Below are 14,706 nucleotides of genomic sequence, written 5' to 3'. Positions count from 1 at the left end.
ACTGAGCACCCTTTCTAAGTTGACTGAGTATGGTAAACCTATGATGCCTAATTTTAAGTGGTTTCATCTTCTTCCCTAATATTTCCTTAGCCCTCATTCCCTACCCTTCCCATGATCCTAGAGCTCATCCTTTGTCCAGAGCGTGGCATGTAGGGACAGAGAACTATCTTAGTATAGAGATGTTTTACAAGAAAATGTCTACCTTATGCATTAACTGGTGATTTTTTTTAAATTAAGATTTGCTTTATTTATGTTGTGTGTGTGTGTATGTGTGTGTGTGTGTGTGTATGTGTCTGTGTGTGTGTGTTTTCTGAAGAGCTATATCAAAAAGCCCTGAACTCCAAAATAAAGCCTTAGTAGTTTTTTCCAAGATCATGAAGTTATTGTTTTCCTTTGCCAATTTGCTTGCTAAAAACAAATGTTTTACTTTTAAATATATGGGTAACTTATAACATGTGAATAAAAATCAGGGTGTTGAAAAAATTACTATGATTTAAGGGATTCTCTACAATTAACAGTTAATTGTAACTGTTTAATGAGTTTACATTGAGTCTATTATACTCTGATTGCTATCTATACTTATAGCTCCTTCCTGAAAAATGGGATCAAAATCTTTCTCGTCAAAGATCATCGAACTTTGCAGCACAGGGATCTATAACCTGCCACACCAGCCTGGCTAAGGTAGGGGCAGCAGAGGCAAAGGCAGCCATGTGTCTATATCCTCTGGAGGATTCCACCCAATCAGAAGCTCCATTCTGATAGTTGACCAACCAATCAGCCCAGACCCTCTCTTGGAAGTTTGACTCCAGGACACTCAGATGACAATGAAGCTAAGGGGTACAGAAGGTAGTGCCTAGAAACAAGTATAATGAAAATAATGAGTAAGCAAAAACACCAACAGAGGGAGGAGAGAGCTTCCTGCTTGAAAAGAAGCCAAAAAAAGAGGAAAACAAATCTAAGAGAAAACCCTAGAAATTGAAACCTGATGTGTCCCAAGCAACATCCCAGTATTTCCCAATGACTAATTGTGAAATTATCAATATTCTTATAATAAAACTCTATCATCTGGGGTGCCTGAGTGGCTCAGTTGGTTAAGTGTCCAACTTTGGCTCAGGTCGTATCTCATGGTCTGTGAGTTTGAGCCCTGCATTGGGCTCTGTGCTGACAGCTCAGGGCCTGGAGCTGGCTTCAGATTCTGTGTCTCCCTCTCTCTCTCTCTTCTCTCTCAAAAATAAATAAAAATAAAAATAAAAATAAAAATAAAAATAAAAATAAACCTCTATCATCTGAAGTAACTTTTCAAAGAGTGCAACAATAGGAAGCACTGCGAACAGAGCAAAAACAAAAGCTCCCCACAGTTTATCAGAGAGTTAGAAAACAATCATGTATTACAGAAAACAGCACTGAGTGTGTGGAATTGGAAGGCTGCTGGAGTCCAGACAAAAGAGGACCGTACATCCGAGGTGGTGCCCAGAAGGAGAGAGGCTGGCTCTGATGCCAGGTCTCTGGAGATCACCAGGGCCAGTGACAAGCTATCCTGGCCCCAAAAGGTCAGAAAGGCTAAGCTCTCCTGCCCATTAAGTAGAAGGGATGACAACCTACCAGGACAGACTGCAAACAAAAAAGTTAAAGGATGCATGGAAGTAACAAGGGGCCTTTGTATACCAAGCAGAACTTCCCAAACATCTCTGGGTCATATATTTTAAAAGATCCAAGAAAAGCGGCCTACCTGGGTAAGCCCACCCAGACATGAGTATGTGCCTACAAATGTGTATGTTCTTAGGAGGGACGAATCTTTGAATCGAATGTTTCTATTGCTAAGATGTCATCTGTCACCAAATAAGACACCAATATAATTAAGAGTTTAAAAAAAAAAAACTAATAAAAATTAAATGCACATACTGATCGCAAATTATAATCATAATAGGTAAACTTTGGAAGGAAAAAAAGTCTCAGAAATGAAGAAAAATAGTAAATCTTGAAATTGTGTCTGCTTTGGGACCAATCCTGAACTTTCCTCTTTGAAATTTTGCAAGGTAAAAATACCAGTTGTTTAACTCAAGTCATATTACTAAGAAAATGAATATGGCGTAACTTATACGTGAAGATTCAAAAACCATACTTTCACTGATTTATAAAAATGTGTTATTTCCCTCTGCACTTTACTGTTCAAAAGTCCCACTGAAATTCTTATTGTCTCCAAGCAAGAGGAATTGGAAAGAAAAAAAAATCCAAGCAATGGTATTTCTTCATAAAACTCAGTACACTTGGGCTTTCTAAACTTATACAGACTACTGCATATCCTGCCTCAGGAGACCCTTAAAGATATAAAAATTGTTTTCCTTATTGGATTTCAGATATTAAACCTACTCTTCACTGGCGTTGATCCTATAACTTCTCTCACCAGACCCACACCGCGTGTGAGTTTTGCAGGTGACCAAAAGTTGCTGGCAGGTAAAGCCAATTTACCTCAAGTAGAAAAGATCCTTTTTCTTGGAGAATCAGTTATGATTCTGTCACTCTAGGATCTTTGGGTCTTTTGTTTTTCACCCACTTCTCCATTTCAGTTCTCACAGCATTTCACAGCAGGAGACTGATTTACTGATGTCTCTAGTCTCCTTCCCCCTTTTCCTCCTTTCTGTTCAGGGAAAACTCCTTTGGTTATCTGTAGAATTCTTTACTTCGTCTGCTCAGTAGCAGTATTATTCTTACGTTTCCCTTCTTTTTAGTTCAAAATTGTGAACTCTATTTTTAAAGTTTTATTATAAAACGTTCATATTATTAAAAACAAGACACAACCACTTTTGGTACTTGAACATTTCTTCCTCAGTCTCTTGACTCCTCCAAGTCTTTTCCTATATAGCTAGAATCATAGAATAAGTAAAATTTTAATAATTTTGCATGCTAATTTTTCATTATTACTTTTTTTAGAAAGTTTCTATATTGCTTTGAATTTTCATTGCCATAATTTTATTGGCTGATTAATATTGCATTATGTGGATGAATTTTAATTTACAGATTTTCCTCTCTTTGGTTCCATCCTCATCAGTAATATACGAGAGTGTATCTTTGAACACTGCTAGTGTCAGCATCTTGCTTCCCTTCCTTTTTCACTGAGCTGCCTCCTGTCTCCAGAAAGCAACCATCATGTCTACTGTTGCTACTGCTTCCTGTGTCTGACATCCCTCTCTTCTCACATGACATGATCCATTCCAGGAGGAAGAGGTAGCCCTGCCTGATATGGCCACCCTTTAAAGGAAGGCTCTGGCTAAACCCAGTGAGAGTGATTGCTGGCATTAAGGAAAGCTGCGGATAGGCGCTGGAAGTAAATTGGAACCCAGATTAGAAATGCCCTGTGGTTTGTAAAGTCTACATTTCTAAAGCTACAGGGAACAAGATTTTAATGTTTTAGAGGCTTCATTAAAGGAAAGTGAAAGGGGACTTAGCCTATTTAATGAGAAATGAAATAAGAGAGGGGTGGGTTCTGGAAAAGAGGGAAGACAACGGAATTAGAATTCTTACGTTGCATTTTTTAAGTCTCTGATGATATGATCTTAGATTCCAAGTTCCTCTTCTGTAAATGGGAGGACTGGAATAGAAAAATCTTGAAGATCTCCTCTATATGCCATGGCCAGAGTGCAGTCAAGTGAAGTGCTCCTCAAAACTTACTCTTGGTCTGAGGGCCACTTGGCTTTAATGATATTTTATGCATTTTAGGAGAAGCTCTCAAAGACATGTATATAGATCATCCTCATCAGAACACTGGCATGTAAAAGTGATTAATTCTTTGGAGAAAGCTATGTAAAGCAGTAAATTCTCATGCATATGGAACCAAGACTTTTTTAGATCTACTGATAGGGGCTAGAGCAAGCATGGCAGGCCCAGCTTGGGGCCAGAAAAGCTGTTATTTTCCTTTCAATTTCTCTGTTGACATTCTCACATCTTCTGCTATATTTTCCTTTGCATGCAGCCTAAAGCGCAGCAGGATTTTAAGGAAAAGGAATGGTACTTGTGGTAGGAAGGAGGGAGTGGATCTAGAGAAAAGGGAAGAGGCACATTTTCTGGCTTTAACTTCCGAGACATAAAAATCGACTTGTTCTTCCTTCCTCCCACTTTCTAAGGTAGATGCTAGTGTGGGGACACAGTTAGGATTATACACTAACCAGATGATAAGCTAGGAAAAAAACCGTTGTCAAGTATTTTGGATTCCTGAAGTCTTCAGAAGGGGAAGGCTAATTTTGTTCCCAGAGTGATGACCACTCACCGACACAAAATGCCGGCCAAATAGTACACTGGGTTGGCAGCTGCCTTATCCCCCAAGAGAGGTAGCGGGGAAGAAGGGTGGATCAAAAGAAACTGCACAGTCCTGCTTCATTAGGACAACGGGTGAGATTGGAACATGTGTAAAAAGGTTTCACTTAACTCACATTTTTAAGATTGCTTCACATTAAAAGGTTAAACTTTACATTATCCTTTTTGAAGATGATAAAATTGCTCACATTTCCTATTGCCCAAATTGAAACTAAAAGCAAGGCTTCAAAATAAATTATAAAAGAAAAAGAAAGATTACAATGTAGGTCACTGCAACTCGACACTTAATAAAAGTTAAGGATTTAATCTCTGAGCCAGAAATGGTTAAGTTATAACTCGAATCTGAAGAAAAGAGTATTTTTCATAAATATTATTTCCTACTCTGCCCATTTTTGACTCACTACTTGCAATGACCTCGATATTCAAAATATGCTTTCTCTCTAGTAAAATGTTTTACCAAAATTCACAAAACCTATGCCTCATACACAGAAACCAACAACAAACTATGTGAATTCTATATTCGGTACTGTGCCAAACCTCACTTACAGATCATTACAGACACAATTAAAAAAGCAGGGTGCTGCTGCTGCCATTAATAGATAATCTGGGCTATTTTAAAAATGCCAATCTACAGGGGCTCCTGGGTGGCTCAGGTCATGATCTCACAGTTTGTGGGTTCAAGCCCCGCGTCGGGCTCTGCGCTGACAACCCAAGAGCATGAAGCCTGTTTCAGATTCTGTGTCTCCCTCTCTCTCTGCCCCTCCCCACCCCTCACGCTCTGTCTCCCTCAAAAACAAACAAACATTAAAAAAATAAATAAAAATGCCAATCTACAAATAGCGGACCTATGTCATACAGCAGAGTGACACTGGGTACAGGCTTTGGTGCCAGGGACAGAGATTTGAGTTCTGGCTCTGCCATCCCCTGGCCCTGTGGCCTTAAGCCACTCCTTTAACCTCTCTGTGCCTCCATGAACTCACTTCCAAAATGGACAGATTAAAAGTATGTATCGCATATGTTATGTGAGGTTTAAAAAGGATGACACATATAAAGTCTTAGCAAAATGCTGAGAACACAGAAGCCTTCAAAAATGCCAGTTAATCATTCATTCAATTAATTCAATAAATGGTTACTGAACACCTACTTTGTGCCAGGCACTGTTCTAGTTACTGGGGAAAAAGCAATGAACAAAATAGACAAAAATTCTTCCCCTGATGGAATTTACATTCTAGCAGAAAATATCTCACAACTGAATAGTGCTTACAATTATTTATTATTATAGCTAAACCAGCGGGTTTTAATGCCACCCAGGGTACATTTAGTGAAGTCTGGAAACATTTTTGGTTATCACAACTTGGGGAGAAGAGGTTGCTATCAGCATTTGGTAGGTACAGACCAGGGATGCCGATATACCAATGCATAGGACGGTTCCTTATTATGAACTACCTGGCCCAAAATGTCAACAGTGCAGAGGCTGAGAAACCCTGTTTTATTTATTTATTTTTTCAATATATGAAGTTTATTGTCAAATTGGTTTCCATACAACACCCAGTGCTCATCCCAAAAGGTGCCCTCCTCAATACCCATCACCCACCCTCCCCTCCCTGGCACCCCCCCATCAACCCTCAGTTCTCAGTTTTTAAGAGTCTCTTATGCTTTGGCTCTCTTCCACTCTAACCTCTTTTTTTTTTCCTTCCCCTCCCCCATGGGGAGAAACCCTGTTTTAAAGGTTATAAATGGGCTCAGTTCATTCTTAACAATACACTATGAGGTAGGGAATTATAGATATGGTTATTTTGTTATAGTAACTAATAGTACTTATATTTTATAGAATGGGTTATATAATATTTATAGGAATATTTACATAGTAAAGTTTTACAATATTTGTAAATATTTGTAAGTTATATAAAATTTACATATAGACACTTTAAAAGATACTTCAGTTGTGTTTATGTATATTTAGATTCAGATGTTGGATTTTACAAAATTGATTCAGAGTTTATTTTATAACCAATGGCTGTACCCTTGTGCCATCTAGATTTTAAATGATTCATTTCTCCTGATTCTCACTCACACGCGTAAGAAGGTGATCTTTTGTGCCACATTTGCACTGATTCAGATAACAGAAAAAGGGAACAGTGTGGTTACTAGAAACACCAGACCACAAGTCTAGAGATGTAAGACCATTTTACTGGCTGTGACATGTCTGGGCAAGTCACTTAGCCTCTCTGGGCACCTGAGGTTCACCATCACCAAAACATGGGGCAATAATATCATTCGGATCATGTGTGAAGGCGCTATGGAAATCACAATGAGCATTACCTCCACCCACTGAACATGCACTGAGTGCTTTCTCTTCTTTGCACACTGACTCATTCAATCTTCATCACAGTCTATGAGGCAGACATGCTGATCACTACAAGTTGAAGATAAGGAAACATGGGCACAGAAAAGGTGGTAGCTCCCTTGAGGTTACACGGTCAAGAAGTAGCTGGATTCCCACCCAGGCATTCTGGCTCCAGAGCCCATCCTCTTAACCAGCAAGAGCCTCTCTGGCTGAGCTACTGTGTCACATATTCAGGCCACAGTCTGACATGAGCAGTCTCAGCTGGCCACAGTCCATACTCCTCTGGATTTCTAAAAGTCTCTCTGCTCTCCATCCTGCCATTTTACTCACCAGTCCCGACTAGCAGCCTATTGGTTCATTTATCAAAGCAAAGAAGGATGAAGTCTCATTTGATTTCTTTTTCAAATTACTTTATTTCTTTTAATTAGGCAACATGTGTACATAACACATGCATTAAACAGAATACAAAATTCAAAGACACGGAAGAAAATACAATGACAGTAATTCTCCTTCCTATCCTTGTCTCTCAGCTACCCAATCCCTTCTACTGAGACAACATGACCAGTTTCTTGTTTCTTGTATACTATTCCAGAAATGTTCGATACAATATATATTCTTTTTCTGAAACGGATATACCACTAGTAGTAGACAAAACATCTATTTTGCAACCTGATTTTTTTCACTAAACAATATTTTGGAGATCAATCCATATAGAGCTTCCTTTATTCTTATTAATGTCTGAAGAGTATCTGTAATTTATTTAATCAATCTTGACCACATGAATAATGTATTTCTGATGGTCAACAATGTTATAATGACTATTTTATGAATTTATCATGTCTTAATTGCAAAAATATACTTAGGATAAATTCCTCAAAGTGGAGTTATTGAGTCAAATGTTTACCATTTTACTGAAATAGCGAAATTCCTCTCCATAGGGGCTGTATCACCTTATTTCCACCTCAAATGCATAAGATCACCACTGAATTTTACTTTATTTCTATATCATCAAACAATATATCAAAAACATGTTTTATTTTTGACATTTGTAAAAAATATCTTAAATTTGCGTTTCTCTTATTATGGTTAGACTGAGACTCTTTTCATGTGTTTCAAGTACCGATTGTATTTGTCTATAAGTGTTCTGTTCAATCTCATTTTTTATAGGAACTCTCTTTTTCTTATGAAATTGTAGGAGCTTTTTATGAAGAAATAAACCCTTTGTCTATAAGTCGCAAGTACTTTTTCCCAGCTTCTTATTTATTATTTGCCTTTGAAGCAATATTTGATTTGTAAATAGTGTTGATTTCCTCAATTCTTTTCTTTAATAGCTTCTGAGTTTTACACTTACAAAGGTCTTCTCCACTTGAAGAGTATTAAAGAAATATCCATGTTTTCCTTTCGTACTTCTATGGTTATATTTCCAAGCTTAAAACTTTGAAAGACTACAATTTATTTGGGTGGAGATTCTGAGTTTGGATTCAACTTTCTTGTTTCCCAGATTGCTTCCCAGTTGTCACAATAATTTCTGTTGAATAATTTATCCTTTTACCACTGATCTGGAATGCCAAATTTACTATATACAAAAATCTCATGTTAATTTTTTTCTTGACTTTCTGTTGATCTTACAATCAGTAAACAGACCATTTTAATGACTATATCATATGCTTTATTATTTGGTACAGCTAGTTGCCCTTACTATTTATCTTTTTCAGAATTTTGTTGCTTGTTGTTTAAGAACTTAGAATCACCAATTGGTAATTTAGTTAGGACTGTGTTACATGCATAAATTAATTCAGGGAAAACTGATACCTTTAGCACACTGGACCTTCCCATTCATGGACACTGTATACTTTTGTGTTTGGTTCAAGTCTTTTACCATCCCCACCACCCATCCTACCCCCCTTTTGGCAGGTTCATGTGATATTTCAAAGTTTTTTTTGTTTTTGTTTTTTGTTTAAATACAGGTCTTCCTTTATTACATTTATTCTTAGAGTTAGAAATGTATTCATATCTGATTAGTGTTATCACATATAGGGCTTATTTCTAAACAGACATTGTAATAAAAACTGTTAGTTATGGTTTTATATAAAAAGTCATTCATTTTTGTGTTGGTTTTGGTTATGTTCCCAGTTTTTGAAACCTTTGCAAACTCAGGGTTGAAAACTTCACTAGGACTACAGCCACATAACATACTTTTTTTTAACTGCTGCTAAGAAAGAAATACTAAAATGTTTTAGCATGAGTATAGAACTTGTTAAGATCTTTAGAAATCTTTGCTCCATGTTAGCTTCATCTTAAATTTTGGGAGTATACAGAGCTTCCATCTTAACAATTTTTATTTAACTAAAAACACAAGACTTACCTCCTAAATTCATTCCAGCTTGAAGACATTTCTGAAGTCTGCAGGCAGGACAATTCTTTCGTCGAATCTTATCAATGATACAGTCATTTCTTCCAGCACATAAATAGTTGTGTTGCCCTGAATAAAAAAAAAAAATTGTTAAAACAAAGACTACTACACTAATATAAAGTACTAATATGTATAATCAGAATATGAAACTTCATCTTTCCTGCCTTGAAATTTCTTTTAAAAAATAGATGAGAAATATGATTTACAGATAATACAGACATAGGAATGCTCACTTTAACCTAACACAGACATAACAGAGTCACTTTAAAATAACATAACATAATAGACTTTACATTACAGATAAGATTAATACTACATTTATTTCCAACTCTCATATACGTATAGCCACGTTCCCTCTCTCTGAAATTTTTGATAGCTACACAAGCCCTCACAGGCAATGGTGCAACTTTCATTCAGATATCACAGCAGCAGCAAAGTGAATTATTCGAAGGCCCTCTTGCAGTTGTTTAAGCTATGCCTGCCCACCATTTACACGTGTGATTTCAGTGGGAAGACTTTTAAATTATACAACTGCAAATGTTTAACTATTTCATACCGTGGACCAAACTGTAACTTCAAACATTCGGATGTGGGAATATGCTTAGCGAGAGGCATCTGCTGGCAAAATGTAAAACTGTAGCCTAGTTCTATTATTCATTTATTAATTTCAAAAATAAGTACCAGGCACTATTAGAAACACTGAGGAGAGGGGTGCCTGGCTGGCTCAGTCAGAAGATCATGCAACTCTTGAGTTTGTGAGTTTGAGTCCCATCTTGGGTGTAGAATTACTTAAATAAACTTAAAAACAAACAAACACTGAGGATATAGCAATGAGAAAGGCAGTCAGAAGTCCCTGCTATCATTAACTTTCATTCAATTAGGAGGAGAGAGTCAACAGACAAGGTAATTAGGTAAAATACACAAATGTTGGACAGTTAAGTGCTAGGGGGACATGAAGAGAAGGGGCAAATAACATGGTGGAGATGTGGGAGGATGTGGGAGGATATTGATATTTTAAAAAGAGTAGGGAAGACCTCACTCAACGATGCTTTAAATAAAAGTCTGAAGGAAATAAAGGCGCTGTGTGGACATCTTGGGGAGAAAATACACTAGGCAGAGGGAAAAGCGAATGAGGGAAGGGTAGGGTTGGGGAGGATACTTGGCATGTTTGAGGTACAGCCAAGTGTGAAAGAGTAGAAAGCATGAGTAGAAAGTAAGAGGTAAGGAAAAAGAGCTAATGGGAGTCAGATCATATGAGGCCATAGTAAAGATCATATTTAAGACTTGGACTTTTTTACTCTGAGTGTTAACAGAAAGGTTCGAGCAGAGAAATGACTTGATGTGATTTACACTTAGCAGGATCACTCTGGCTGCTATGCTGACAACTGACTCAACAGATGCAGGGAGATCCGGGGTAGGAGGCTATCACCACTATCCAGGGGAGAGATGACGGTGGTTCTGGTCAGTGTGGTAGCAGTGACAGTGGTGAGAAGTGGTCAGAATCTAGATGCATCTTAGAGGCAGAACTGTTAGCATCTGCTCATAGACCAGAGAGAAACAGGAGTTAGAGACATTAAGATTCTTGGACTGAACCCTTAGGAAAAATGGAACTGCCATTTAAGGGCATGTGGTTTATGTGAAACTTCCCCAGTTCAGTTTTGGATGTGTTAAGTTTGAGATGCCTGAGAGGGATCTAAGTGGATATGTCAAGTTGGCAGTTAGATGCACAGGTCTGTGTCAGGGAGAGGTCTGGGCTGGAGATGTAGTCAGCTTGTGGTCATTATTTTAAGCCATGAGACTGGATGAGATCATACAGAGAGTGAGCACAGACTGAAAAGTGAAGAGGTCCGAGGACTGAGTCATGGGTCATTGAAAACATGCAGATAAAGGAAAGAAGGGGTTTCACTGATTACTGTAAAGAAGTGAACAAGCTCTAAAGCACTCCCTTCAGACTAGGACTCTCCTGCTCCCTTGGTTGAGACTAAGTAAATTACAGTAAATACTCAATAAAAATAATATGTGTTGCTTAATGTAATTAAAATAATTTAATCTAGAGCACATTCTCGGTAACATTATGGTAAATCTTAGTAATAATAACAATAAACAGTACTAGAATAGGGAAATCTATCAAAGTAAAGAAATGGAAATCTACCATTATAATAATCTAATGGCTTTTTTAAAAAATGAAGACTCTTAGGGAGTGTAAGTAGGTATAGATAATTACACAAAGGCAATCAATACCCATTGGTAAAGACAATACCTGATTCATATAACATTTTGTGATGCCATACATTATTAGGTAACTGGTTACCAATTTTAAAATAAAAGTTTAAGGCCCTATTATAGCACTATCTTATTTAAGCCCTGTAACAACCCTACGGTACAGAAGGAAATTATTATTATTGCTATTTACTCAAAATAAAAAATTCATGCTAGCGCTGGTAAAGTGGCTTCCCCAAATGGTGAAATTGGAAGAATTCAGGAAAGCTGACAGTATCCGTGTGCCTTAAGGCCAGAAGCCTTTTTTAAACATCAACTTGCAATATAATTTACTGGTGGTCCAACAGGATGCTAAAAGTACTCTTTGGAACCAATAAGCAAAGTAACATTATTTGAATGAGGAGTATTCTACTTTATCAGCCACTATTTTCACTGGAAACCAGCACCATGTAGTTGTGTTGCCTTTTGCATGGTGTGAACTTGAACACAAAACCACAGATTTTATCTGTAACTCCTATCGAACAAACTTTAAAGTCCAAAGAGAAAACTAAATGTAATTTTAATTGTTTTCTTCAATGTTTATTTATTTCTGAGAGAGAGAGAGAGAGAGAGAGAGAGAGAGAGAGAGAGAGAGAGAACAAGAGCAACTGGGAGACAGAAGATTTGAAGCAGGTTCTAAGCTGTGAGCACAGAGCCCGATTGAAGGGCTAGAACTCATGAACCGTGAGATCATGACCTGAGCCAAAGTCAGTTGCTTAAATGATTGAGCCATCCAGGTGCCCCCTAATTGGTTTTAATTCAGCAAGTATTCATTGGGAACCCACTATGTGTGGAAGGCTGCCAAAATTTTGCATAAGGAGTTGGGGTAATCTAAGATTCTTTCCGTTTCTGTGAATGTGCAATAAACTGTGACTAAGTCTCTGAGATTGTAGGCATACGAAAATGCGTAAGAAATGACCACCACTGACTTACATACACACTAGAAGACTTTATTCTTTGGGTGTTCAAAAACAGAAACTTCCAAAAGCTGGGATATTTCTTTTTTTTAAGTTTACTTATTTATTTTGAGAGAAATAGGGAGAGAGAGAGAAAGAGAGAGAGAAGGCATGCGGGAGGAAGGGGCAGAGAGAATCTCAAGCAGGCTCTGTGCTAAGCTGGGATATTTCTATAAGAATTCAAAAAAAGTGAACACACCTTAAAAATACATGTTACATTAATAGCTGCAGGATAATTTCCTTCCTGCAGTAATATTTGAAATTGTGTATTTGGTTTCTACCAACCAGTGTGGTCACTGCTACCAATTCATCTTCCAAAAATAGGATGAGAGCAATGTAAGGGACTGCTGCAGGAATGTCTTAAGGGTTTTCAGATAATTCCCTGCCATTTATATTTTTAGTTGTGCAAACATTAAAGATTTAAACTGTAGCTACACAAATATGTAATGTGTGTCCCATCCCTGAATCTATATTAAAACATAAAAGTAGTAACAACAACAACAACAACAACAAAACCCACAATGAAAACAACAGAATGCATCTAGAAGATTTACAAAACTTTTAATCATGTCCTATTTAAACACTATGTTCTCCTAGTGTTAAGAGTGCTAATCCTCAGCAAGTCACGTCCCAGGCTCTTTCAGGTAAATGGTTTTCTACTATGATGCTATGATAGGGCAGACAACCAGAGTTCTGGGGACCAGACAGTGGAGGCTTTGGATGATAAGCTAAGGGACTCAAATTTTATTCGGCAGGTTATAGGATATCAATGAAGAATCTTGCTTACAATATGTCAAGTCCAGAGCTGTGTTTTAGAAACATTAATCTGAAGGTGATATACTAGATAGACAGAACGGAAGTAGGGGACACTATTAACAGTCCACTTGAAAGTTTCCCGAGAACTTTTGCTTGGAGGACATGGCCTCCAAGCAAATTAGTAGCTGTATCTTTGTCAGACTATAAAGGAACAGGAATAATCCTGCAGTTAAGAAAAAAATCAAAGATTTCTCGTTGAAATTACATGTCCATTATGGAGAGAATTCCAGTTCTGGTAGTGGCAGAAGAGCTTGAATCAGATGAACCTCCTACAAATGACACTTATAAACTGTCCACGAAAGGAGAGAAAGAAAGATTTAAAGGCAATGGGGAGCAACCAAAAGCAGGCAGAAACTGGAAGAAAGTGGATTCTTGAAAAAAAGAGTATCACCATAAACAATATTCACCTCTGAATGGCTCTTTCCTTGAGAGCCTTGTGTTCTACTCAGTGCAGGGTAGATAGAAACGAAGCAAAATCCTCGGTCTTAATGGCTTGAGAAGGCAGAGAACAGATTTGGGGACTGCCAGAGCAGCCAGAAGTTGAAGGAAGTCATTCTGGAAAGACGAGTGTCATGGAGGGTGGGGGGGGGGGGCGGTAGAGGGAGAGAAAATGTACATATGAACTCTCCTCAAATTTTTGGCTGATCCCTAAACTGAACATGAAACTCCAAAGCGTCAAGGGGTGAAAGAATTTAAAGTTGAAAGGGCTGAGCAGATGATTTCAGCTTCTGCCCACCACAAAAAGTCTGAATCCCACTAAATCAGGACTCACTAAATAACTCAGGCTCTCCATTGAAATACCAGAAGGTCCCTGCCTTAAGAGGAAATACTGTATTCCAGGACTGAGGCATTTACCCTACAGTTAAAGGAACAACCAAAATAGACCTATCCTAAAAAAGTTTTTTTTTTTCCTTTTGAGAGAGAGAGAAAAGAAGAAGAAGAAGAAAAAAAAAAAAAAAAAACAGCAGGGAGGGGCAGGGAGAGAGCAGGACAGAAGATCTAAAGCAGACTTTGTGCTGACAGCAGAGAGCCTGATGCAGGGCTCAAAGTCAGATGCTCAAATAACTGAGCCACCCAGGCACATCATCCTAAAGAAGTTTAAAGCAAAGGCTCTACAAGTTTAAGGTGATGGGTAATTTAATTGACTACTAGAAGAAAACTCAATACTCTTCAGAGAAATATAACAGGATCTGGATTTTCCAGAAAGTCTAGAATACAATATTTAAAAACAGAAAAATATGAACCAAAGTCAATAGAAAAATTAGTCCATAGAAACAGACCCAGAGGTCGGAATTAACAAATAAGGATTTAAAAACTGATATGTCAGATTGTATAAGAAAATATCATTAACAGGAGTTAAGAATTGTGGACTATCAGAAGAGGTTAGGAAACTATAAAACAAATAAAAACAAATGGATATTCAAGAACTTAAAAATATAGTGTGTAAAATAAAATATTTATTGGTTAAAATTAATAACATATTGGGCATTAAACAAAAATGGGTTATTAAAATTAAAGAAATATAAATCACCCCAACTAAAGCATAAAGAGAAAAGATTAAAGGATAAATGAACAAGGCACCAATACCTTGTAGGACAGCATTA

General features: G+C 37.5%; 1 protein-coding gene across 1 annotated transcript in view; it reads right to left on the bottom strand.

Annotated features, from left to right (window-relative positions):
• The window catches only part of NR3C2 (nuclear receptor subfamily 3 group C member 2), a 349,492-nt gene that overhangs the window by 93,593 nt on the left and 241,193 nt on the right, over window positions 1-14,706 (bottom strand). Inside the window, exon 4 of the mRNA XM_030312947.2 lies at window positions 9,024-9,140. Coding sequence (XP_030168807.1) covers window positions 9,024-9,140 — 117 coding nt within the window. The remainder of the gene's footprint in view (window positions 1-9,023; window positions 9,141-14,706) is intronic.

Source organism: Lynx canadensis, chromosome B1 (assembly GCF_007474595.2).
Source record: "Lynx canadensis isolate LIC74 chromosome B1, mLynCan4.pri.v2, whole genome shotgun sequence".
Taxonomy (NCBI): Eukaryota; Metazoa; Chordata; class Mammalia; order Carnivora; family Felidae; genus Lynx; species Lynx canadensis.
Note: the sequence above shows the minus strand (reverse complement) of the source record. Positions and strands in the feature narration are given on the sequence as shown.